A 27997-nucleotide genomic window follows, 5' to 3' on the forward strand; every position below is an offset into this window, starting at 1 on the left:
GATTTCCCGGAGGGGAGGGGCACGAAGGTTGGAGGTCGGCTCTCGTGGAAAGATGGTGGCGCGCGAGGAGCTCCGCGTGGTTCGCTGCGGCGGGAGCTGGTTGAGCGGGTGTCGCGCGGTGTTTTCTGCAGATTCGAAGTTAGTAGAATTGGAGAGTTGAACAGCTTCCATGACGCGAGAAAGCTGCAATTGCAAGAAGGACGGCGTTTTATTTTATTGACATGTACCTACGCGTGTGCAATGCACTTGTACATAAAATGCTTGCACTGATACATTCGTTAGACATATACGCGGGAATATTCACCTGATTGTAGTGGTAATGTCTTTTCTGGGTTAGGCTGTTAATATCTTTAGGCAACTGCTTTTGAGCTCCAAAAGTTCACTCCAAAAAATTACTTTAGGATGAATTTGCAGTCCGTAATGTCACTTCAAAAGGAGAAAGTGCCATAGGATCTGCAGTTGGAATGTGACTTCCCTCTTAGATTCTTGCTGTAATCTTTAGTGTTTGTGAATAGAGAGTCTAGATTTAGTTCTCAGGCCAGTACATTTAAGGCGTGTAAAAATAGAGGCGGATCTCTTTTGTTTTCTTGTAGACTGAGGACATCACTTCTCTGGGATTTTGGCTTCTAAATTTCTGGTGGTGGATCTATGCTTTGTTTTTATATTGATGTGAAATGTAAAATGATACAAATATATGAATCTTAATAAGTTTGTTACTGCTTCATATTTATTCAAAATACATTCGTCCGTATTTTGTTTTTGAATGACGCTCCATAGGTTTAACACAGAGTTTTAGTGCTGATAGATCACATAGTGGATTTTGAACACTTTATTTTAGTCTTTTAGCTTTAATGTTAAAGATCTGACGAATCATGTTTTCTAATTCTGCTTAACATATAATATGTTGTTCGAATTACATAGATGCCTTTTACATTAACTTTTTAAAAATCATTTACAGGTATCTTCTATGTGCTTCAGGTGACTACATTAAAGTCTACAGTACGCTTACAGAAGAATGTTTACATATCCTACAAGGTCACAGCAATCTAGTGACAGGAATCCAGTTGAATCCTCAAAATCATTTACAGGTTGTTATCAGTTTCATTATGGCATGTCATTTCATTCAAACATAATTGGGGTAGAGGGACATATAAAAGGGCTAATAATTGAAATTTGGAGTTTGCTGAAAATAGGATTAGCTGTCTATCACTGTAAACCTGTAAAGACAATGTATGGCTTTTATTTTTCACTGTCTAGAATGCTATGCTTACTTCTGGATCAAATTGCTGGGCATATATCAGTCCAATTGTAGCATGATTTGAGTTTGACACTTTTGAGCCAGCAGCATTGACTTACTAGTTTCTTGTACAGTTTAAAAGTTCCATGCCATTTGAGGCCTGCATAATTTAAAGCAAACTAGGGAAACACTTGTTTTCTAGATTTATTGGATCTCAATTTCCATTATCTCTGATTATTGGGCATTCAGTTAGGACTGAGAGGGCCCCAGGAGTAAATGCTGCTTCTCATCTCTATCCTTATATGGAAAAGAGAATTGGTTAGGCTCAGAAGTAACTTTTGCATCTGTTGTATCCACTCAGTGGAATTTCTCCATGGAGTAATGCAGCAATTCTTTCTTTGTGGATACCTAAGATCCACTACATAAGGTTGTTCCCTCAGTGCTTCTTGCTGGATAAGGACTCTTAAAGTTAGTATGTATCTGTGGGACCTAAAATGGTCCTTCAAATTCTATCATGTTGGTTGGGTTTAATTATTATTGGGTTTCAGGAAAGTTTTTATTATATTTTTTAAAAAAAATCTGTGTTCATGCTATTTATGAGCCAGTGTTTTGGCAGAGATCAGGAATAAATATGCGCACATGATTTTTATCAATATGAATGATTTTACCAAATACATTAAAATATCATATACTATAATGTCATAAATAAAGCAGGAGCCACTAGGAATACAGAAACTCAACACTTTTTCTACATGTATCAAAATTGAAACTTATAGATCACTTTTTTTCTCTTCTTACTAGCTTTATTCATGGTCTCTAGATGGCACTATTAAACTCTGGGATTTTATGGATGGAATTCTTATCAAGGTTTGTTCAGTTTTCCTTTTCTTTAATTTTTTATATATCATTGATAATTTATGCTCACAAAGATATCAGACCACAAATTAGTACAGTAATCAGATTTGTACCTAATGAACCTAGAAATATTCTTTTGATTTCAGCAGTTAAATAATATGCATTATAGTGGGATGATATTGGGTGTGATTTTTGTATGGTTGCGTAGCTATAATTTGCTAGAATCATGCAAACCACATGTTAGCTATTGTAAATGATTTATTGCATATGAAATGTAATTCAAGACGTAATATAAAATATCAAACAAAATTTACCCAGAAATGTAAATGGCTCTTGAAAGACTTGAAAACTTGGCTGTTCAGGAGATTTGGGATATTTGAGATATTGTGAGCTTGTTTTTTTCAATATTGAAGTATTGCTTAATGTCATTAATGTTGTCAAATTTGTATATTTGGAATATGTTCATATTAGTAGGAATTATTTTTATTTTATTACTATTTTAATCTGATGTACAGATGCCAGGTTTTGTTTCTCAATGATCAGTGATTGGAGTGGTTTATAAGACTAGGAAAAAATAGTATATCGTATTATATTTGGTTATGATTGCTCAGTATGAGTGTTATTATTAATTTCTTGCAGTAATTTTTGTTAGTATTTAAGTTGGCTACTGTGCATATTTTAGGGCTTTTAAAAATATTTTACTGTAACTGTTTTAATTGCTGTAGCAGTTCCTGTACATTTGACAGTGGAATAAATGGAATAAATAGGTTTTCTCTAGTTTACTGTATGTAGCATGTACAGTGTAACTGTTATGTACAGGGCCAGGATGTGAACAGAGGTTTCTCAATATATAGTCTATTATAATTGCAGTTTCTTCTGATACAGTGGTTGTCCCTGAATGACCACTTGTTCAGCAACTGTTCAAACTTGTGACAGCTACGAACGAGTAGTACTTACAATTGGTCCTCAAAGTTCTGGTGATTGCAGCATCCCCAAGCTCATGTGATTGTGATTTGGGTATTTGGTCCCCAGCACACAGTTACAGTGATTTTGTGATGTCCCAAGCATGATCATTCATGCCATGAGAAAAACAGGATATTCCAGGAGTACCGTACAATTCTATCCCTACAAATGTTGCATTTTGCACATCCATATTTTATCAGACACTCTGATATCGTATCTTCTTCAAAACTAAATTCGTTACTCGAAAGGCAGCTGGAAGGTAAATGTTTTGCACAAAGTAGTTATGTGATCACCCTCTGCCGGTTTCTTTGCTGATTTTCTACTAGCAGTGTCAGTAGGGAAGCTGGCAGGAAGTGGCAAATGACCACGTGATGTCCTCATTTAATGACATGGTCATTTGTTTAATGACAGCAACAAGAAAGTGCTGGCACAGCAATCGCTAAGCAACATGGTCACATGGCATCACATTTACGACTACATTGCTTAGTGGCAGAAATTCCAGTCTCAATTGCTGTTGTTAACTGAGGACTACCTTTAATTTTGCAGATTGTGTTTATGTATTTTTTTAAATAATTGGGGGGAAGTATCCCTTTTTATCAAGTGAACTCAAGACTGCTTAATAATGAAATGAAATATTCAGCATGAATAATATGTTTTTGGGAACACATTCCGTTGTGCTGGCATAAGAGCAACTATGCCAGTAACCAAGCCAAACCAAAAGAACAAACACATTGGTAATATGGGGCAGGGAGTATTTTTCTTATTCTCCTACTTTCAAAAACTGCTTGGAACTTAGGACAAATAGTATTTCTTGCCAGGATTTCACCTTGAGATTGGCTGAAATATAATAGAGATATTGTGTCACTTTGTTCTTTTCTTCTAGACATTCGTTGTTGGGTCTAAACTCTTTGCATTTTACACCCTTGCAAGTTCAGAGAATTCTGCATTTATCATCATTTCAAAGCATAACGATGAAAAATCAGGTATGTTTATAACCTATGTCCTTTTTTTCTATAGATCTTATGTTCTCATGAACCTCTTTTAAACCTTTGTCAAAGAATGGAAGGCTGGAGTAAAATAAATTCACTGCTTGTGGTACACTGCCTTGTATTATGAAAAATAAAAGTAAGCATGTGTAAGCTCTCTTACATTCTCAGAGTTAATTAATTTTAAAGTTATTCTCCTCTCTAGCTCAGGATTGTTAACTATTTGACAGGATTTTCAGATGTATACTTGTTCTAAACCAGTTGTAAAAACAATGTGAAGTGTTGTGGTTCATAGAATGCTAACAGTTTTATTGTGATGTAAGTTTTTGTAAAACAATGACCTAAAAGAAAACCCAGGAAATAAAATAATGTAATCTTATGGCTCTTGGAACTTGAGACCTGTCTGTGAACTGGTTGATAAACGTTTATGGTTAGGCTGATGATGACTAATTTCCCATAATGGGTGAAATGAAGGAGCATCATGAGTTTATCCCAAAACTGAAGCCAAAGTAGATTTTTCTAGATTTAGCTCCAATTCTTTATCTCTCCAGAGAGAATTCGGGGATGGGGAGAGGAAGGCAGGTTAGGAAAAACGTCTCTCATTAGCTCAATGAATGTGTTCTATAATTCAAGCCATAGGGAAAAAGTGGCCTGATTTGTGCATTGTACTAAGTCATAAATGCGGTTTAATTTTGATTCAATATGATTCGTGAACCTGATAGTTATCCCTTAATCTGCAAGTCATTATTAAATCCATACTTTCTGGCAACTCATATCCATTTGTACCAATTTATTAATATGAAATATTTATTTCACCAGATAAGTTTCAGCTCATGACAGTGAAACTTCCAAAAACACCTGATCAAGAAGTGGAAGCCAATGACCTAGAAATGGTTTTAGATGGTGTAAGCCAGTTTCCCAAATGCACTGCGTTTGGAAGAGATGTATGTATACTTTCTTTACTCTCAAGCAGTAGCAAAAATAGCTGATCCTATGGGGATGGGATAGTGACTTGGCAATCCCCTCTGTTGTCACTGATGGGAGGACACCATCAGTCATTCCACTCTTTCCCAAAATCTGTGCTGCCTTTTTTTGATGATTAAATGGTCAAACATTTAAAATATTTTTTTAAAAAACACAACTTTTCAATCAGATAGCGTATAGGCAAGTGATTAGCATTTTCAGTCTTTTGTTCCCTCCTTGGGAGGTAAACCAGTTTTATCAAAAATAAACATAAGATGAACTATGTAACTGTTGTGGCTCCGTTACCTGAGCCTGTGTCATCGGCAGGAGAGGACTCCAAGAGTGAAGGAGAGGAGTTGGCAAGGCCTCCCTCTCCTGGACCCTCCTCTCTGGCAATGCCTTTGGTGTCCGCCGAAGGACAAGAGATAGGCCCGGGGCCAAGCACGTCCACGCAGCCAGAGGTGGACAGTAATGAGGGAGATGAGTCTTGGCTGGATCCTTGGCAGCGTCGCAGAGATAAGTGCGCGCAACAGAAGAAGAGGCGTGCCAGAGATTAAGCTGAGTCACTGGACCACACCCCACAGGGTATAAAAGGGGGTGAGGTGGCCATTCAGACTCTGTGACGGACAAAACTAACTACTATCGAGTCACATTGCATCTTTGGAAACAACATTATCTGCCTTGGATTTAATTACGGATGGACAATTCTTGAACTGTGTGTATTTTGTTTATGAGTAAAGTTCTTGGCAAGCAGCTACTGGGTTGCTGCCAAGCCTCTTATCGGAAGAATTTGTTGTCTGCCAGTTTATTTAACCCCCGGCTGTCTGTTTGTGTGCGTGTGTGAGACGGGGACAGAACAATAACAATCTATTTTAGTTTTAAATACAATCCTCCAAGTAGACCAGAAAATGAATGGATTTCTGAGCCTACTGTCTGGCAAGGGGGATTCACGCATAACACACACATTATGAAGAGAGATTTTTGGGCTAATCAGGCTCCAGATCCTTCTTTTCATCTCTCTGATTAGTCTGCTGCAGGAGAAAAGCAAAAATTTGGGCAATTGTCGATGATACAGGTTATCGAAAACTAGATGGCCTGTTCAGGGAGTCAACAAAGTTTTATATTTTTCAGTCAGCATCCTCTTCTCCTTCCCAAAGTTCCTTAATGGTAAACTTTTTACAGTATTTCTTCTTGACTAAAGCCTTGCTCTCCATCCAGTTTGTGATATGGAAACTGTTCATTTCAGTGACAGCTGGGTCGCATTATCAAATATGTAACTTCTTGGTGTTTTGAACAATGGAATGGGCAGCCTAATGATTGCCAGATGTCTTGTTCTACAACTTCTACAATCCATTGTTATGTGTCATAGTGACAAAAGCTGATGGAAGCAGGCCCAAAATATTTGCAAGGCACCAGATTGCCTACCAATGCATGAGGTCACTTTTACGGGGTTGCTTTAAATTAATGGGTTTTAGTCCCCTATTTGTTATCACATTCCCAACTGTTCTAATTATTTTTGTAATCAAATGAATGTTTTGAACTTGACAGAAATCTTGACTTAAAGAGTTAAGATCTTGACAAAAAGTAAATCCAGGTTCATACATTGCACCAAGTTATAGTTATTTGTTGATTTTGGCTTATTATAATTTATGCGCTCATCTACATATTTTAACAGGTTCACAATTTAAAGTGGTATATGCAAAATACTTAAGCAAAATAAGACTTAAGTTGAAGGTGGTTGAAATTTCCAACTATATTTTCATTATTCATTATGACAGGGTGAATATGTAGTATCAGTCTGGAAGCTTTGTCTTGTTGTTTATTTCTTCAAGAAGAATAAGATTTACAGGTGAGGATTAAAAGTGTAAATTGATATGTGTGATATCCAAGGCAATATGTCAATCAGTTCTTCTTTACTTCCTCTTTTACCAATTTGGATGTCGAGGAATGAATCAGTTAATTTGATTTTTTTAAAAGAGACTATCCAATTTGGGTTTAACCAGTTAATTGATTAGATTTTCTGAAAAGGTGTTTGGCTACTACAAATAAAAACTATTTATAAACCAATTCCCCCAAACAAGTTCGATGGGCTCAGTATTTCAAACGCTTTAACTTCAAGCTAAAATACATACTGGGGGGGGGAAGAAACCTATTGGCAGATGCTTTGTCCAGGAAACCCCAATTTGACAGCTGGCGAGAAGAGATAATACATGCCATGGTCTCCAAATAGCCCAAACAGCAGCCCAAGCATGCACTAGAGCACAAACCAGACTCCATTCTGACCCCCCCGAAAACAAATTGACAGTGGAGTTTTTAATTGGGGTTGGGGTTTTTTGGAATGCTGAAACCAATAATGAAAGTACTTTTTTGAAGTTTCTGACTTCATCTTTAAAGCCATGAATGACAAGAAGGCAGGGTACTTGTGGGGCTGCCTCTCTGAGGATGTCTGCCTGTTCCAGCCGGTTGGATAGGGGGAGCATGGTCCAGATTCTTCCCCTTAAATGTTTCTGCTCAGTAGGACCTAAGAGGTGTGCCTTCTCGACACTGTCCTTTTGGAACACCCTTTCCCCTTAAGATTTGGCAGGCCACTATCCTGCTGGCCTTGTGAAAACCCAGGAAGAAGTAGCTTTTACCATAGCCTTCCTATGCAGTAGGAGATGGAGCCCAGGGAAGTCTAATTTTTTTTTTAGATGTGTCAGGAAGTGTTCTATCTGGGGGCATTGGGAGGTTCTTTGTTGGATTTTAATGGCTGCTTTTTACTGTTTTACTATTTCTTCTGAGCTGCCCAGGATTGTGATTCATAAGATGGATGTCTATATAAAGCTTTTAAATAAAAATAAAATTGGGAGATCCAAAATGCATCCTATTTTAATAATGTGAGTTCGTTCATTTATGCTGCCCATCTTGCCTAGATGGCAACTTGTTGCGAGTTGTTGTTATGACTTGCTTTAAATAACAACTTGCAATTTGTTGTTTGAAAAACGCATCAAATGCTTACCACTATTGTGGTTGATCCCAGATTTTAAAGGTTTCTGTGGATATCGATTAAACATTTTCTATTTCGGATTCCAAGAATTCTTTATTAGAAGAGAAAGATAGGGAAAGGTCAAGTATCTTTCAAACTTGGCTCTAAAAAGTTTTAGAATCCCTAACCCATTCAATTACTGGGGTTGATTCCTATCCAGTGACTGCAGTGAAAGAGAAAGGAAAACAGATTAAGGGAGAAATTAATCAAAAATATCTATGCTCGTCTCCATAGAATCCATTCCCACTTTCCAAACTTTTTAGACATAGAATTATCGAACAAATAGGTTGAGAGATGGCTGGACTACTGAATACCAAGCAAATGGAATGGATGCCAAAATAGATACAGATACTGCAGTTTTGAATCAGTTTCAGTTTCTGAGTAGCCTTCGAAGGGTAATCCTATGTAGAGGGTATTGCGGTCTTCTATCTCTGTGTTGTTACGTGTGCTGCATTCTTGTGAGGAGGTGGCTCTTGCAGTTTAGCATTTTAATTTTGTTAATCTCTTGGATAATTCTGTTTAACAGCTGCACTGACTAAACTAACTCATTCTTTTTTTAAGCTTCTCTATAGGTAAAAATCTTAGGAATGCTTCAACTAGCTATTTCACCTGTATAACCTGTCACCCAAAGGAAGACTGCATAGCAAGCGGACACAAAGATGGCAAAATTCGTCTTTGGTGAGGCAAGCATTTGTTATTCTTGGGATTGGCAGCTGTTTCTAAACACATATTTCCTGAAAAAATGCAAGGGCAGAGTATTAACCTCTTGCCATAAGAATACCCAAGTGTATGGCAAAACTGTACTGTCTAGATCAAGGGCGTCCAACATTTTGACTTGCCTGGGCTTCATTGAGTGAAGAGGAATTGTCTTGAGCTGCATGCAAACCATGTATAGTAAATGTATAACAAACCTCCTTTATGATCTTGTGGGGCTGCATTACTAGTTGTCCAGGACTGTATGCAGTCTGCGGGTTGGGCATACCTGGTCTAGAGCTTGATAAAAAGCTGTTTTCCAATGAATTGAAGAATTACAGATGAGAATTTGTTCAATGCAGACCGCAAGATGGCACTGATTTATTGCAAATTAAGAAAAATCTCACTCTAAATAGAGATTGGAGTGGGATTCAATCCATTAGAGATCACAAGATGAAAAATAAAATTAATACCGTCATGCCCAGATTGAAATATCACATCATTCACTGGGTTGTACAGAAAAATAAAATCTTAAGACAATGAGCTTGACAATAACCAGCATAGTGCTCATTATTGGAAGACTTTTGTTGCAGATGTTTCCTCTGCTGGTAGCTTAAATGTATTAAAATTGCAAACTTTTAATCGGAGGTCATGATTATCCTTCATGGGAATATGGATGAATAATATGGCATGCCGGGCTGCATTCAGAACATAAGGAGAAAGATTTTTTTTTCAATGGTGATGGCTGTCACAATTAGAGGACAGTCTTCTGGCAAATAATTCAGATTTGCAAGGATTATTATAGCTAAAACTACTTTATCTTAAGTGTTGGGATTTGCCTTCAAATCATTCTTGGGGCTAATGACAAAAAAAAATGTATGTAAAGCTATGTAAACTTGATAAATCAATGAATGACAGTAGAAGGTTTTCGGTTCTTAATCCGGATGTTTTCTATATGTAAAGGGAAAAAAATCAAATAGTTATCGACAACATTGAAAAAGAGACACATTTCATTGTACATTGGGATCCACACTTCATTTGAAACACTAATTGAGAATGAAATAGAAGGCTTGTATGCTTGCTGCAAGGCACCATGTTCTAGCATATTTATTTGCAACAGGGCCTTTGAATCCACAAAGTTCCTTGGGATGGGATACTAAAAAACGTATAGATGGAGGCTTGTTGTCTTTGGCAAATGGCTCTTTATAACTGGCCACATTCACTCTAACACTTACTTTGTGAGTAGGCATGTCTTCCATGACAGCTATTTTGTATGTGACAGGCGTGCTCTCAAAATTCCAGATCTGATCCATCCTGGAGCAACTGACTTCTGTACACTTCTCTCAGTCAAATGTAAAGGCTTTGGGCTTGAATAATGCTTATTAATTATCCTTTTGCAGTAGGTTACAGCCAGGCAAGTGATGCACATGTGAAAGCAGACATGTGTTTTCACCAATATTTTCTTTGGTAGGTTCTAGGTATAATGTAAAAGAAGTAAATATTCTTATTTTGCAAGCTTAAGAATCAAAAATATTTAGCACTGATGTCTTCAGTGGATGCGCAGACTTCAGTGTCTTCAATTCTCTATATTGGCCATACTGGCTAGTTAGAGCAGGTGTCTCCAACCTTGGCAACTTGTGGACTTCAACTCACAGAATTCCTCAGCCAGCAAAGCTGCCTGAGGAACTCTGGGAGTTGAAGTCCACAAGTCTTAAAGTTGCTAAGGTTGGAGACTCCTGCGCTAGAGAAAGAAATTCACACCAGTGGATTGGGGAAGGTTGGTTTAACACTTAACCAAAGTGATTAGTATGGTAGCTCCTTTTAAACTCTTGAGATGTTGATTGCAATTCAGTGTGGTTTTTTTTATTCCTATAGGAGAAATTTTAATCATAAGAGAGAATATACATTTTCCACAATGCACTGGCATCACAATGAAGTTGTCGATCTTGCTTTCTCTGTAGAAGGTAAAATTGCCTGAGTTATAAAAGGCCAGTTTTAAGAGGGATATTTTGGAGTATTATATATGCTACCAATTTTTTTAAGCATGGACATTTTAATGATCTATAAATATGCAGACTGCTGAAAATGTGCTACAAATGCATCAAATATTCCTACAAGAAATACAGTTTGATATACTAAATACAGGTAGTTCTCGACTTATAACTGTTCATTTAGTGACAATTCAAAGTAAAACAATGCTGAAAAAAGTGACTTATGACCTTTTTTTCACACTTAGAACAGTAGCAACATTCCCAATGGTCATGTGATCAAAATTCAGACACTTAGCAACTGACTCATATTTACGACGGTCGCAATATCCTGTGGTCACGTCATCCCCTTTTGTGACATTCTGACAAGCAAAGTCAATGAGGAAACCAGATTCACTTAACAACCATGTTACTGAGCTAACAACCGCAGAGATTCACTTGCCCTCACTGGCAAGAAAGATCGTAAAATGGGGCCAAACTCACTTAACAGATGCCTCACTTAGCAAACAGAAATGTTGGGCTCAAATGTGGTCATGAGTCGAGGACTATCTGTAAATCTATCAAAGACGAGGGTTTAAAAATGGGTTCAAAAGCAAAAACAGTTTTTAAATCATGGTTACAGGTTGATTAATGGCAAGGTAATAAAATGGCTATGCCTGTTTTATATCAGTGTATGTAAACAAGGAAGTTGAGCCATTCTCTAAGTAGCTGGGGGAAAATCAGATCTCTCTGTTGGAAAATTATGGACCTTGCCAAGCACTTGAGGTGGCCCCTGCGGTGTTTATTTTATTCTTGGCTTCTTATTTGAACAGGAAACAGGAGGAATTTTGCTGTGTGGCAGCAGAACATATTTTTCTGCTAACGTAAGCAAAGTGTAAGGTTTTGCTTGGAAAATCCTGTTTCTTATGTTAAAAGAAAAACCTTAATCCCTTGTTAAAGTAAACGTTAACTATAGCATTATAGAAGTTGGATTTCAGTTTGTGAGACCTATTATATACAGAGAGATAAAAATATATATAATGATTATACTTACCTTTCCAGCAGAACATTTATCATATACAGTGCTGCACAGTTTGGAAGGGAGTCAGTTCACTGAGTTCATTCCTCAGTCAGTTTGTGCAAGATTGTGGTCTTAGCCCTTTTAAATTCCACTTAGTATGACAAGTTATTAAATCCTCATAAGATCCAAATACTTGTACAGGCTACTCAGCCAAAGCAAGAATTGGCTTTATCATTAACTAGGGCATAAATATAAAATAATTTAAATCACTTGAGTAAATTGAAAAAAATTGAGAACTGTTGCTCAGTTGTTCTTGGCTTCTTATTTGTTATTCTTACCGTAAGTTATTATAAGTTATTCTCTTATTGGTTGTTAATCGATTCATCCGCCCTTTGACTCATTTATTTCTTTTTGTTTGGAACAACAGGCACTAGCCTCCTGAGTGGTGGGATTGAATCAGTGCTGGTTCAGTGGCGAGATGGGTCAGATGCTAAAAAGGAATTCTTGCCTCGTTTAGGAGCCACGATACAGTATATCTCTGTCTCACCTGATGGAACTCTTCTTTGTACCTCACATTCTGATAACAGTAAGACCAAATCAGGAAGATTTGTGGTTGGTTTTGGTTTAGCATATGAAGTTTGTTACAATAGCAATTTGACTTATATACCGCTTCACAGTGCTTTACAGCCCTCTCTAAGTGGTTTACAGAGTCAGCATATTGTCCCCAACAATCTGGGTCTTCATTTTACCCACCTCGGAAGGATGGAAGGCTGGATATGGAACCTTGAGTCAACCTTGAGCTAGTCAGGATCGAACTCATGGAGTGAGCAGTGAGTTAGCCTGCAGTACTGCATTCTAACCACTGTATCCCCACCGCTTAGTCCTCAACTGGTCGCTTAGAGACTCTTGGAAGTTACAGCAGACACTTCCCTCCCCTCCCCTCCCCCTATGACCTGATCCCAGAATTATGGCTGCTGCAACTCTGGAATGGGGAGCCCTTGGGGGGCCTTGGGATATTTTGGAGTCCAGCTTCCATATCTTACTGTGCTGATTAAACAACCTAGAAGTTAAAATCTATCAACATCTAGTAGCTACATATACCCCATCAGTGTTGCACAGGAGGGAGTTAGCTACGTACAGTGACTTACCGTAGAAAATGATCCTGCTGCCTTATTCTAAAATAATTTTAATTTTGAACAGCCTTCAAGAATAACTTGGCATTACAGTGGACTACTTTTGAGGTCACCAGGCATCTGGTTATCTTCAAAATCCTTCTATCCTAGTAATACCTTGGTGGCCTCTATCAAAGCTGCTGAACAATACTGCTGGTTGCTGCTTCAACCAAATTGTTCCAAGCCTAATTATAGAAATGCTCCCAGGATTTAAACAGCCTTCAAAAGCAAGCTCTTTTTCCTAATAGAAGTATTTTATAATCTAGTACAGGGGTCTCCAACCTTGGCAACTTTAAGAGTTGTGGACTTCAACTATCAGAACTCTGGGAGTTGAAGTCCACAAGTCTTAAAGTTGTCAAGGTTGGAGACACCTGATCTAGTAGATATTCTGAATTGTCCAATTGTAGATAATAACTTTCCTTTACCTTTTGTGAGCCTTACTTCTTACGTTTATTAACTTTTTTTTTTAACACACAGAGATAGTAATCATACATAGCAACTTGAAAGTTTCTGCAGTAATCCAAGGATTAATCAAAGGTATGTGGGGTAACGTTTGGGGATGTGGGGGGTGGTCATGGTGTTGAAATTGTGTTTGTGTTTTAAGAAGTGACATTCTGTTTCAAACCTTTTTCTTTTTTTCAGGCAGTGATGTCAAGACTGGCTTGATAGTTGATCCAAGAACGAAAGCTTTAGTTCTAAATGGCAAGCCTGGACATCTGCAGTTCTATTCACTGCAAAATGATAAACTATTGTACAATGTAAGTTAAACTAGTGAATATGTGATAAAGCCTTGTAAATCCAGGCAAGTTACTAGCTTACAAAAGAGCTTCTGTTTCCATTCTGTGGGTAGAGAAGGAAAATACTCAGTATTGATCTCATAACAGGCTGGAAAAAAATGTATTTTACAAGGTAAACTAATAGCAGGGAACTAGAACTCAGCAGTAGGTTTGTCTTCATCGAGTCAAGGAGGTAATGAAAAGGAAGAAGAAGCTTCAAGGTTGCTAATGGATTATTCTAGTTCAGGGGAGTCAAACTCAATTTCAGGGGCTGTGGTTGACCTCAGGAGGCCAGGTGGGCATGGCTGACTGGGTAGGTGTGGCCAGATTGATGCCACTCACTGGGCATGGGTGTGGCCAGCTGGGTGGGCATGGCCAGCTTGACGTCACTCCCCAAACTGCTGGCATGTTTCCTCTTTGCATTGGGTAGATCGGGCCGAAGCCATGCTAGCCCAATGTTTCCTCTTCATATTGGGTAGACTGGGCTGAAGCGACGTGGGTAGACTGGGCCGAAGCGACGCAGACTGGCCCCTTACATTTTCCAGGACGGCCCCATGGGCCAGATCCAACCACATCGCAGGCCACATCCGGCCCACAGGCCTTGAGTTTGACAGTCCTGTTCTAGTTATTTACTAGACAAGTTATTAAATATATACCTTTTAAATGCCATCCTCAAGGTACTCAACAAGGCAGAGGGAACAATATCTTGGTGCTGACAGAAGGATTATTTTAGTGTGAAAATTAAGGGAGTTGTCTCTGTGTAAGGGATAACCATGAGTTGTGTGATGACATGGATTGGGAGTAGGGATGGGGATGTAATAAGAGTGAAAAGGAAGAAGGTGAAAAACTTCAAGATACGTTTTGCTGACGTTGGAAAAGGCTATATGATATGGGGGCAAAAAGTACACTCTGCCATGTGTAAGTAGAAGTGATTGATGCCATTAGCATAAAGGGACAAAGAGGGGTAAAGAGAATAAAGTGTCTGAGTTTCTATACAGAATCAAAGAAATATGGTGATATAAAGTGATGTTTGTGGTTGAATTGTGCATGGAGGTGTGCAAAAGCTTTGAATGGAAGCTACTGAAAGAGGGTGATGAGGGACTGTGTCCTGGTGACAAGAAATACAAGTAATACAATACTAATTTTAGGATGCCTCCTTCCTTGTACAAGCGTCCTCAATTTACAACTACTATTGAGCTAAAATTTCTGTTGCTAAGTGAATTTTGTCCCATTTTACGACTTTGCTTCCAAAGATACCTGGACTTAATCAACTCTTTTGCTTCTCTCTCTCGCTCTCTCTCTTATTGAAATACACAGCTGGATGTTGTGCAGCAGGAGTACATTCATCAGTCGGGTCTGGACCAGATTGAGTTAGTGAAAGCTGTGTTTGATTCAAAAGGCGACTGGCTGGCTACCGTGGAACAACGGCAAGGAAGTGGCAGTGAGCTTGAGATGCAGCTGAAGCTCTGGGCCTATAATGAGCAGACACAAAGGTTAAACATGTTTGAATTTATGTTGGACAAAGGGAGTCCTATTCCTATAGTTGCTACGTTGCAGAGCAGTAACATGCCCTGAGATCATTTTAAAGCCAAGATTTTGCTTCTAGCCATGGAGAATGAATGCCAAGACTTCAAGTATCTCATGAGCCCAGGGACAGGCCGCTTTTTCATGATTGGCATTTTTTATAGTGTCATTTTGATCTACAGGGAACAGAGGCGACAGGGAAGCAGAGCAGTGACTTCATGACATATTGCAAGTGGCCAGTAACACAGTTTTTTCAGGGAGAGTTAGCTTTGCAGGAAGAAATCCATGATTTGTGTCGGTGTGCTTGAACCTCCAATTAATCTTACATTTCCACCCTCTGCATTCCCAGCTATGACAGCCAAAGAGCTGAAGTCCAACTTACCCATGAGCATCAGTCTGGGGAAAGCTGGTGTACTCCATTACTGATTTGTTAGGCAGGTTAACCTTGTTCTCAGTGTTTCAGCTATTTTTATAGTCTGGCTGTTATTTTTGTCCAAGTATAAATGTATATAATTTGCACTAAGTTGATCATACTAATTATCGGTACTTAGGAAACCAAATGATGACATTTCTGGAACTGGTGGCAACCTACCTTATTTCTCATTCCCATTCCATTTGTATAGTTAACATAATACAACAGATGGTTTTTGATAGTTGGATAATTCCATTGATACCTGTAAGTCATCTCCTAGTTTCAATAAGTAGAGAGATGTCTTACAAGCCTTACATTACTGTATCCTCTTTCTAATGGTGTAGGATTTCCTGCCTAAGCAGGGGGTTCGACTAGAAGACCTCTAAGGTCCCTTCCAACTCTATTATTCTGTTCTGTTCTGTTCTGTTCTGTTCTGTTCTGTTCTGTTCTGTTCTATTCTATTCTATTCTATTCTATTCTATTCTATTCTATTCCTATTCTTTTATTCATGTTTGAGCATATGGGTTTCATAGAAGAGTGTTACTGTATAGGAAAGATACACTCTTCTATCAGATCTATTTAATGTAGATGAGAATAATGAAACAACACTTCAAAATAAAGTAATGGCAAAGCAGTTATGTGCCATATTATCCCCCAAATTTATGGATATTTAGGTGTAATTCATCAGGAGTCAAGCCCAGCTCAGAGGCAATTACTTCATTTTATATCTTGATGGCTTATAACCAGTTCTATTTCTTATATTGGCTATTTCTGTCAGTGGTACAATAGTACAAAATGTACCACTTTTATTTGAGGATAAAAATGCAACACCATCAATTGGAAATTATAATATCCAATAATTACGCCATCCATGCACTTGATGTGAATTAAATGTTTAATATATCAACCCAGCATAATATTAGTACATGCCTTGAAGCCTATTTACTTCATGGGAATGCTTTAATATAATTTTCTTTTCTTTATTTATTTTTGATGTTAGCTTTACTCTAAACACACGAATAAATACGCCACATGAGGACAGCATAACAGCGATGTGTTTCCGTGGCACAGATCATTCTGAAGATGTAACCCCAACTCTGGTAACAACCAGCAATGATGGGCACTTCAAGGTCTGGATGCTGCTGGTGGATCAAGACAACGAAAGTAAGTAAAATGGGGAGAGTAGCTTTCATTCATTTGTAGCATGAATAAAAATGTTCGGTTTCGGCTTTTTAATGAAAGTGGGGAATTTGATGAACTGCAGAGGATTGATTACAGTGCAGGTGACAATTTTCTGGTTGGTTCTCTACATCTGTAAAAGGTAATTTTTTGTGTGCTGAAGGCTAAAGGAAAAAGGATCTTTATGAAATTTCTAAAACTCAGATAAGCAGCATGACTTAAAATTTTCTGTTTCCTTCTAATTTAGAGTATTTTTTTAATATGTAAAAATTATCTCTACACAGAGAGACGTGGCTGTCACTTAGCACTTCTATGTACAGTGGAATTTGACCATTTGTGAACTTTGCAACTGGAATAAAATAATATATAGTGCAAGAGAAAAAAGACTTTAGTGTAGCTGTGATTGAGTTTCTCTGCCTAGTTGGTGGCAACTAGGATAGGAGTTCCTACTGAAGCTGAGGTTCTCTGTAACTGTATTTTCTTACCCCTTTACATTTAGTCAAGAAAGCTTGGTGATCTTTGTGAGGCCATTTTTGTGGAGATGTAAGGTTCTCCCCATCACCCCCAACCCTTAATTTTAAGCTTCTGCAGTTTTCCATGTTTAAGATATCCTAGTGTTATGGGAAAAACTGTTTATACTTGAAAGTTATTTCTGGTTTTCATAACCTGGGCAGTTAAAGTGGCAGATAGGAGCACTTATTTGGAGAAGTTTCTATCTTGCTATTTTGAGTGTTGTGTTTGGGGTTTTGTGTGTGTGTGTGTGTTCATTTCTTGATGTGGCAGATCCAGATGTTGTATTAAATGTAATGTACATTTCATGACACTAAATTCTCTTTTCCATGTGGCCTGTAAGGAGATGGATTCCAAGAAACACTGCAGCTATGGGCCCAAATTAATGATTGTAAATAAGTTATTAAGAAGCCCTTTAAAAGTGAAGTCTGTGGATTTATGTTTGGGTAGCCTAGGATTTCTCTTGAACAAAGTGCCAGCAAAAATATGTAACTTATATATGGACGTGCTTTTAGCAGGATTCCATTTTGTATAGAAAAAAACCCCTTAACTCGTATAAGGTTTTTTTTTCCACTTTTTTGCTTGCCATGGCAAGTATTACTCCCACACAGTGGTCTCTTGGTTTTATTCAAGTGGACAGAAATCTTCCCAGCAATGTGTGGCTTTTCCTGCTTCAGAAAAAAAGAGAGAGAGTAGTATGCGGTTTGTGTGGAACTGCTCCGCTGGACTACCAAGATGATTAAGCTCTTTTTCTCTTCCAGTGGAAAAAGAAACTGGAGCCTCCTTGGTCCCACGTTAGTTTGATACTGCTCAGGGGTGGGTTCTACTCACCTTTACTACCGCTTCGCAACGGGGCCGCGCGCATGCTGTTCTGCGCATGCGCAGAAGCTTCTGCGCATGTGCAGAAGTGTTCTGATGAGGTCAGGGTTGGTGGGCGGAGCCTCCCTCCGGTTTTATTACCGGTTCTATAGAACCGGTCCAAACCGGGGGCAATCCATCACTGATACTGCCCCATTGCAAAGAATTGGGAGTTTTCTTGCAAAGAAAGGAGCAAGTGAATACAACTGTTAACCTCACAAGTAAACCAGACCAAATTAGTAAAAATTAAAATTCTCACATGATTTTTCTTTTATGCCATACAGCTAACATTTATATTATTTTCCTAAATCTGTGTGCCTCTTCCTCAGCAGGTGAAAGCATAACTTGGACCTGTGATTTTGTAGGAAGTTATCATAATTATCAAGCTACACATTGCTGCTTCTCCGAAGATGGCTCTTTACTTGCTGTTAGCTTTGACAAAACAATCACCGTGTGGGATTCTGAAACATGGGATTTGAAATGCACTTTCTGCCACCCTCCAGGAACTATAATGTACGTACTTGTATGCTTGTTCTTCTGGATCTTATTGTTTTGCTTGTATTTAAATCACTTTTCAAAAACTCTCATTTGAAAAGTGTAATGTTGCAGTTTTCAGAAGTGAGTCTGAAATGTTCTTCTCAGTTTACAATTTCCTCTAATTAGTTTTAAGAACAGGATCTGACAACAGAAACAAAAGTCTTCATAAATTTAATTCATTTTCGGTGCTTTTTTTTTTTTTTTATTTGATTTATATGCCACCCTTCTCCGGAGACTCAGGGCGGCTTACAATGCGTTAAGCAATAGCCTTCATACTTTTGTATATTTATACAAAGTCAGTTTATTGCCCCCACAATCTGGGTCCTCATTTTACCTACCTTAGAAAGGATGGAAGGCTGAGTCAACCTTGAGCCTGGTGAAATTTGAACTTACAGTAATTGCAGACAGCTTGATGTTAATAACAATGCTTTTAGTCTGCTGTGCCACCAGGCTCCTTGGAATAGCATATCCAGTATGTATCATTTTAGCTTAGTCTGGAACCTTTCTTTAAAAAGATCAAATCCTTTGATTAAGAATAAAATGAGGGAAGAGAGATAATGGGAAAAAGTTGTGCTAAAGGGATGTAAAATTGCTCTTCTATAAAACAAAAATGTGCATTGGAATAACAAGCAAGGTCATTGGTCCTCCCTCGTATTCATTTCTGAACTTCCCTCAGCCAGTAAAGGGAACCTGATTAAAACGAATGATTAAATCAACAATTCATTATAACTAAGGATTGTGGCTGCATTTGTGTTTCTTAGTAAATAGACCACCCTTTTTAAACGAGAGTGCTTGTGATATAATATTCTTAAATAGGTAAATTAACAACTATAGTTCTCAATACATCTGAGCCCTCAGTCTGCTTGAATTCTGCACATTTTTGCTGCTAATAAAAAACCAGTTCCTCCTAATTTACTGCCCTGTCAGCAAGATGGTTTCAACAAACTTTTAAAATTGATCATGACCTCCTTGCCTATCAGCACTTGCAAAGTGCAGCATTATCTGAAATGGTTTCAACAGAACCGTTTGCTCGGAAGGTGCTCTTTTTCAAATGACTTCCTTGACCCTCTTTGTGTAAACATTTGCCTGATTGCTGTAGATGGTTTGAATTGTACGATTGTAAAATGGAATTTGTCCCCAGGTCTGCACATATAGTTGCTGCTAGGAGATGTAGGTAAAAAGACTAAAGTTGCTCAGTGGTGAAATTGCAAGGCTTTGGCTAATCTTAACCTCTGAACGTCCAGCTGGCCTGAACATCAGTGACGTCCTTCCTTTTGCAGGAACTTTTTAGATGACCTTCTTGTTTACCATGTGTTAGATAGGTAATAGATAGGTTACTGTTGAGTATACAGTATATCACTTTGAAGTATATATCGTTGGTCAGCACAGGAGTCTTACAACCAAATTTGAGAAATGAGTTTCTGAGATAGACCCTTGTTAATGTAGAGGGGGCATATTACGAAGTACCTCACTGAACAGGGAATGATCAGTTCTTTTTCTACCAGTTTTCAATCCTGGATGCTGACGAACATAGCAGCAAATGTTATTGGCACAATTTGGAGTTGGGCAACTATTCTGACCTTTCCTTTCTTCCTTTAGGAGCCTGTGCTTTGGGAGGCTAATTTGTTCCAAATATCTCCTTGGCACCACCAGCAATGGCTTTTTGTGCTGCTGGAATTTGCTGAATTGTTCATGTAAGTCTTTGCTTTTACTTCTCGTATTTTCTTTTCTCCTTGGCATTTTATGCTACAGGAACTCCATAGTTGAAACAATCCGTCAGTGCAAACAAAATCCTTCAGTTTTGATTTCATCTGGGTAAAGAAAACCCTTTTAGTAAATGTTTAGCAATAAATGGCAGGATAATCCACTAGCACATGCACTGGATTACTCTTGCTAACTACCAGCTGCCTGCTATTATTAATTGAGGTACAATTGCCAAAAGATACTGAGTTAATCTATGTGTTTTTGACAAATGGCCAGAATTTTTGTTCAGCTTAAAACCTAGCTGTTAAAAAAATGCATGAGGTCTACTTACCAGAAGATCACTATACAAAATTAGATGATTTTTTTTACAGTAAATAGAAATTGAAATGAGTAGTTTAGCATCAGCAAACCTATTACATAATTAGGATGCTGTTAGTAATCCTGTTAGAGTCATTTTGCTGAGGGAAACTCAGTGAAGCTAATATGTGGTTAACCTGCAGTGGAGTTGGGAGATGGATAACTGTCCCCTTTCATTGCTCTCCTATAACTTCAAAGAATTGGAAGTTCTTCCAGGAGAGTTGAGAAGGAAGACCTATTTTAGGAGTAAATAAAAGATTTACTGAAATCCAGGCAACTAAAGAAAGTCAAAAAGCCACAAGACAAAATATTCTAATAATGAAACAAGAAGAGAACCAGCAGAGTTGCGTAACTTGGGTGCCTCAATAGAAAATATCCCATCTGCTGGCCCTGAAACATTGAGCAGGTCTCTCCTGTCTACCTGAGAAGAAGACTATGGTGTTAGGTAAAGGTAAAGGTTCCCCTCGCACATACGTGCTTGTCATTCCCAACTCTAGGGGGCGGTGTTCATCTCTGTTTCTAAACCAAAGAGCCAGTGCTGTCTGATGACAATTCCGTGGTCATGTGGCCGGCATGACTAAACGCTGAAGGCACACGGAACGCTGTTACCTTCCCACCAAGTGGTCCCTATTTTTCTACTTGCATTTTTACATGCATTTGAATTGCTAGGTTGGCAGAAGCTGGGGCAAGTAATGGGAGCTCACTCCATTATGCGGCGCTAGGAATTCGAACTGCCAACTTTTCTGATCGACAAGCTCAGTGTCTTAGCCGCTGAGCCACTGCATCCCCTGGTGTTAGAGGAATCTAAATAGTGACCATTATATGAACATTATACTTTTTGGGTTGTTTTTACTCTTGTCCAAAGTGTAATCTATCTTTGTTTAGAGAAAACTAATTGTCTACTGGAGCACATTTTAATATATTTTGTTATTAACTCAAAGAAGACTAATAGCAAATTATATATTAGTTGATTTCTAAGAGTTCATGATTTCAAAATGTGAATCTATCAGGGCTCTGCTTATCCTATGCCACTTTGGTAACATGTATGGTCTCTCCTTTCCAGATGAACTAAACAGAATCTTGAGAGCTGATGGTGGCCAAAATGTGATTGATGGATTTCAGGATCCTTTTGAGATCCTGTTGGGTAACCTTAGGCCAGCCATCATTGTAGAATATCCTCTTACTCTCATTCCTTATCCAGACCCTACTCAAAAAGTTGTGTTTGAATTGAATTTGCCCCTCATTCAAGTTGTGCCCTTTCTAGAAAAAGTGTTTTCATAGGCTGTGGTTCTTTTACTGACCTGATTATTTTTCTTTTCAGTGGAATGGAGTGCCCAGTTACATGTCAACATTCTTCAGCCTGATCATCTGTCTGAGAACATTGCGGCAATTTCTCAGCACTCGGAATATTCAGATGGTGAGAATAAAGAGGCCTTTCTACTTTGTAGAGAATGGTTGATCCAAGTTGTGGTATTACCATGCCTAGAAAAATATTTTAGATTTAATGCCACTTAAAACAATTTTTTTAACTAGGCTGAACCTGGAATCTTAGATCCTACCAAAAAACTTACGGGAAATTAGTTAGTTTTTCAATCTTTTCCTTTGCTTTGATCCTGTAGAGGGCCAAGTTCTCTTGAATATGAGTAAATGTACAGGGGGATGCTGAGGTAGAAGTGGATAATTGCCAAAAATTGATAAAAAGAGCCTTGATAGTACAGTGGTCTAAGCACCCTGTTATTAACACAGCTGCCTGCAATTTACTGCTGGTTCGAATCTCTCCAAGGCTCGAGGTTGACTCAGCCTTCCATCCTTTCTAAGGTAGGTGAAATGAGGACCCAGTTTGTGGGTGCAATAAGCTGACTTTGTATAAAAAATATACAAAAGTATGAAGGCTATTGCTTAATGCATTGTAAGCCGCCCTGAGTCTCCGGAGAAGGGCGGCATATAAATCAAATTAAAAAAAAAAATTATATAATGATTTTTATCTTAGGATCAAAAACCAGTTACTCACTGTATTTAGAGTAAAGGTATCTTACATATAGAGGGAGTTATTTTCTTTTTGGGGTATCTGTTAGTAATTACTTAATCTCTTACTGTTAAAGCAGCTTCTGGTTTTCAGATTTTTACTACAGAGGGAAAAAATATGTTTTTAAAGAGAACCTATTAATCTTGATACCAGTCTCATAATAATATTGTGTCACTTTATGAACAAGCCATTTTGGCTGAGAAAATAACAGAAAAAGTACAGAGTACTGTGTCTGAATCCTATCCTTAAGAAGCTGTCATAGTGGATTGGGTTGAAGGCCATATCAAAAAAATCTGAATCTTTTTTACTGTTCCTTTTCCTGAACAATAGCCATCTCTAACTTGATTTCCTCCAAATCAAGAGATTAGGATTTTGAACCAGCGTGATAGATGGAAATTCAAGGAGTTGTTAGTCCCAATCTATTAACTGGAGGGGAAAGCTCATTGTAGCTTATTTCTCATCAAAGAGGTGTCAATCTGGTTGTGGTTTTCTCATACCATTAAAACTATAATGATGCAGTTTGGCTCTTTACTGTCAGATTAATTGTTACATTGTCCTTATAAAAGATCAATTAGCAAAATTGAGGCTGGGTCTCCATGTTTGGGATCGTTGTGGCTTTGTAACTCAATGACTCTTCAACTCTGAGTCAGAAAAACAGACAGGGTTGTTTTCAAAGGCTAAAGATATTCTTCTCTGCTTTAGTGTTTGTATTCAAGCCCAGCGAACCACGGCCCTTGTGTGTCCAAAGAAATGTCTGCAGAGGGAAAGTCCAGTGGGCGGTCTTTGTTCCAAGAGATGTGCCTGAATGTATTACCTCCGAAAAATATCAGTGGCTTAGCCAATCGCAGTTTTATTTTTTGACTGAAACACATGTAAGTGCCGGCTTTTTTAAAACTAAGTCAGAGGGAAATGGGTAGGTGTGACTAACAGATCTGAAAAGAGGCTGTAATGTTCATTTTTGCCCAGTCCTTCCATTATACTGTCATACAATATTGTCCTAGTGGTGGAGGGAGATAGAAACAAGAAAAAATAACTTAAAAGACTGTGTTTACTGACTACTACTATGTATTTTTAATCTGGATGTTTTTTTATTTATTTTAAATGTTTTTAGTATTTGTAATTGAAATGTATTTTTTGAATGGAAAACTTCCCCAGAATTATTGATTGAGATGGACAGCTACAGAAATTACATACATATTATTTCTTCAAGCACTAATGACACATTCTGCATGCTTGTTTAGAAATAGTTCCTATTTGTTCAGAGGCTCTTACTCCATTTAGGACTGCAGCCTAGATAAAGTATATTGAGTCAGCTATAGAAGTTTTGCTCTGTCAAATGTTTTGACATTTATGGGCTTCTCTGAGCAACCTTCATTTTGCATATCTCTTACTGTGTCAAGATATAGGTTATTTTCTAGCAATCTAATTCCATCCAGCAATACTATGCTGACATGAAATTTGCCCTGTCTAAATCCCAATATTGCTTTATATGAATGCTGCCTTGGCTTGTAGGCAATGTATTCTCCCCAAAAGCACTAAAAAAAAGTGTCATTTGGTCACTATTAGAGAGAAAGGAAATTTCCTATAATAATCTTTGAAAGGAAAGGAATTGTTCCAAATAGTAGCAATTTTTTTCTTTCATTATCCTCCATGTTTTGGTTAACAGCCACATCTAATATTTAAGTTCTATATCCATATGCTTCTGGACTGGTATTTTGAATTGTATGCCATTTTAAAAACCCAATGTAATTATAAGGATACTTTTCCTATTTGTAATCTTGCTTCTCTTCCCCCCCCTCCCTTTCTGATTGTGTAGGAATTAATGACGTTTAGCACAAAGACCCCAGAAGAGAGACTTACGCCTTCCAGTAGACAGGTATTAATTTTTGTAGCTACATGACTTTATGAAAGAAATGAAAATCCATTTTGAATGCTGAGTTATATTTCAGAGTATAATCCAGTGCTGTCTTAAGCATTGTGAGGCCTACCTCAGTGGGTGTCTCTGAATCCAAAGGTTGTGTCAAAACTTTCCCCAGCTTCATCTACCACACTGCCTCCTTTCACATCGTTTCATGCCTCATCACTGGATATCTGTCTTTCACATTATTTGGCCAGGATAGTATTTAATCTTTCTTTAAGATGGCAAACATGTAGTCACCCTGCATTTGTTATTTTACTTGACTATGGGAAAGGTTGAGATACCCATCTACTGCTACATGGTAGGTGCCAATAAAGATGAATAGCGAGAGTTGCTGATTTAAGTTTTGAATGCTTAAGTAAAAAACTATATCTGCAGATAATTTTAGCTTTATTTTAGTTGAAAGAGTGAAAGTTGCATTCAAGGAATGGTCAAGATGGGTACTGTATTTCCAAATTAAAAACCCATCTTAAATAGTATAAATATATATTATAATTTACAATCAGGTTGTTAAGATAAAGCAATTCCAAATGACATTTGGGCTTCATCTCAAGGACTTATAGTACCTTTCTTGGTGTTTTTGGGCTCTTAAAAGTAATGGAGAAGGCACTAAACCAGTCATGGATTGCACCAATCTTCTGGTCAAATATTGCTAGTTCAACCTTGCCTTCCTAATCTGGTACCTCCCAAACAAGTTGAGGGATACTTTCTGTAGTTCATTCTGCTAGCAGCATATTATAGATAGATACTCTAGGACCACCAGGATACAAAGGCTGACCTACTTAATGACTGCCTATCATGAGATTGCACCTGACTGCTGAACAAGCATGCACTCCAAAGATAAGTTACTGTTTTCTTGGTTTGTAGTACTTTTGGAAAATGTCTGTGCCTGTGCTTGAAAATTATTTGCATATGCCTTATTGTAGGTGTGGTTTCTCCCCCCCTCCCCATTTCCTTTATAGTTAGCAGTTGAAGAGAGCATCTCCATAACTCCTTTTTACCTGTTGTTGGGAAAGCATCGGCAGCAAATGAAACAGGGAATGGATACTGGGAAGGTTCCTGTGCAGAACCTGCTAGGTCAAGAATCACCCGCTGTTAAAGAGGCAAGAATGGATCTGATCTATATTCAGAAATGTATACATTTGCAATGACCTCTTAAGAAAGTGCTCTAATCTCACCTGCCTGTGTTTTCTCCCCAGCTGCTTCATACTCCAGCTCATGTATTACCTTCAGCTTCTTTCTTATGTCCTCTTTTTATTCACTCTTTGCTGGTGCCTAGAACAAGGTAAGTAAGAAACATGAGAGGTTCCTCAGAGATAAAATAGTAAAACATATTGCCCTGTTTTGGTTGAGATGAGTTACCCATAGAGGCTGCATGTATGTTGTGTTCAGAGATTTACGAGACATCCCATCTGACCTGTCATGAGTTCTAAAAATGAATCAACTACTGTCACCCCTCAATCAACCCCAACAATCCCTTGCTGGGATTAAACCATTTGACAAGGTGCAAGATGTGTGATACATCGCAAATCCTTCCTTTGCCATTTTTTTCTGTCTACTTTGGTCACTTCCCTTTCTGTTCCGAACGATGGAAAGTAAATGAAATATCAGCTCAAGATAGGGATGCTTGTGTTTGGGGTACATTTAGAAAGTTTAGAAATTTGAGGATCCAAAGCCTTCCGCCCTCTGCCACAGCAGGAAGGGGGCCCAAAACCTGATGTGCAACCATGCAGTGTGTTCCTTTTTTTACAGTCTTGCGTTTTGAGTTTTGATCACATGGTGATTGTTATGTTGATTTTTTTTGATGCGTGGACATCTCTGCCAATGATCATAGTGCCTTCAGGGCTGTTCTCTCTGCCCTTAGAGATTTCATCTAGGTTGTTCTTTACTCTTTGGAGCTTTTTCAGAAAGGAGAGGATTCAATCATTTGAGTATCTCATTAAAGATGGTTGATGAAGGAACATGTGAATTCATGGATTTCTTGGAATACAGGTAGTGCTGGTGTGCTAGGCATACTTAGTTGTTGGATTCTTCAGAGTGTAAGATCCAATATCCTGGATTTGGTCATAATCAAATCAATCTCATGTTGATCTGATTTTCTGCAGACATTTTGCCACAAGTCCCAGGAGATCGCCAGTCTCCAACCGTCTGGATTTCAACTCTTACCAGACCATAAATAGCACAAGGGAACTCCCACTGAATTGCTGCATGAATGTACTCTTGCCAGGAGGGAAAATATCTGCAAAAAACCCCCAAGGCCTTGTTATTGATCTCCCAAATCACAGAGAATCTCACTACCAAGTATACATATTAATGTAATAATAGCGCTTTTTCCCAAGATTTTACTTTACTATTCCTCACAGGATATATTGCAAATACATACAATGCTGGCACCTCAAAGAAAATGCCTGTCTTTCCATGACGTAGTTTGGTAGCAATAGCACTTAGACGTATATACCACTTCATAGTGCTTTATAGCCCTCTCTCAACGGTTTATAGAGTCAGCATATTGCCCCCAACAATTTGGGTCCTCATTTTACCCACCATGGAAGGATGAGTCAACCTTGAGCCTGGTGAGATTTGAACTGCCATCTCGGCAGTCAGCAGAAGTAGCCTGCATTACTGCACTCTAACCACTGCGCCATTATGGCTCATGGTACATATACAAACGCCATCAGTGCCTGTTGTATAGAAAGTAAGAATCAGAAAAGATGCATTTAAGGGATCTGTGTTCCTTTTCATACTAGGACCTATTTTATATGTTCAGGAAAGCATTTAAGAAGAAAGGAAGACTACTGGGCAGTGGAATTGTTGACCAAGATAGCTTTCTGGGCTTTTGTATATCAGCATTGTTTAGGATCTCTGTAAACAAATGATGTGTTTGTGAGACAAATAGAAAACGCTTTACATAATTCCTTTTCTTTTTAAAAAAAACAGCGCTAGTGAAATTGCTGATGAAGTCGAAATGCTAAGTGACAGTGAAGAGAAGGAATCCGAAGAGGAGTCCGAAGATATTGAAGCTTGCCCAGAGGCTTCACAGACAACAGAGTGCTTTGGGGAGGATGTATCTAAGTTATCAAAACTTCAGGAAAGAGAACTTCGTAAATTAAGGAAATTGGACTACAGCTGGGCTTCGGGACTCTGAACATGTGACATTTTCTTTCTTTCTTTCTTTCTTTCTTTCTTTCTTTCTTTCTTTCTTTCTTTCTTTCTTTCCTTCCTTCCTTCCTTCCTTCCTTCCTTCCTTCCTTCCTTCCTTCCTTCCTTCCTTCCTTCCTTTCTTTCTTTCTTTCTTTCTTTCTTTCTTACGTATT

The 27997-nt window shown here is 38.2% G+C and overlaps 1 protein-coding gene across 2 annotated transcripts; it reads left to right on the plus strand.

Moving 5' to 3' along the window:
• Positions 1 to 52: 52 nt before the first annotated feature.
• On the plus strand, positions 53 to 27997 carry WDR75 (WD repeat domain 75). 2 transcript variants are annotated; one of them, XM_070956853.1, is made up of 21 exons: positions 53 to 138; positions 959 to 1088; positions 2039 to 2104; positions 3939 to 4038; positions 4861 to 4985; positions 6783 to 6853; positions 8591 to 8707; positions 10598 to 10686; positions 12138 to 12296; positions 13360 to 13419; positions 13525 to 13640; positions 14976 to 15151; positions 16595 to 16758; positions 18474 to 18654; positions 20278 to 20372; positions 22061 to 22156; positions 23468 to 23637; positions 24582 to 24641; positions 25646 to 25786; positions 25883 to 25968; positions 27621 to 27997. In XM_070956853.1, exons 1-21 carry the CDS (start codon positions 53 to 55, stop codon positions 27826 to 27828), a joined length of 2496 nt encoding a protein of 831 aa, XP_070812954.1. In that variant the 3' UTR covers positions 27829 to 27997. The 2 variants fall into 2 exon arrangements, with proteins under 2 accessions (XP_070812954.1, XP_070812953.1); XM_070956852.1 differs by having other exon boundaries at positions 18471 to 18654; positions 27621 to 27996.

Source organism: Pituophis catenifer, unplaced genomic scaffold, assembly GCF_029215685.1.
Source record: "Pituophis catenifer annectens isolate HBS135680 unplaced genomic scaffold, rPitCat1.0.hap2 SCAF_1, whole genome shotgun sequence".
Taxonomy (NCBI): Eukaryota; Metazoa; Chordata; class Lepidosauria; order Squamata; family Colubridae; genus Pituophis; species Pituophis catenifer.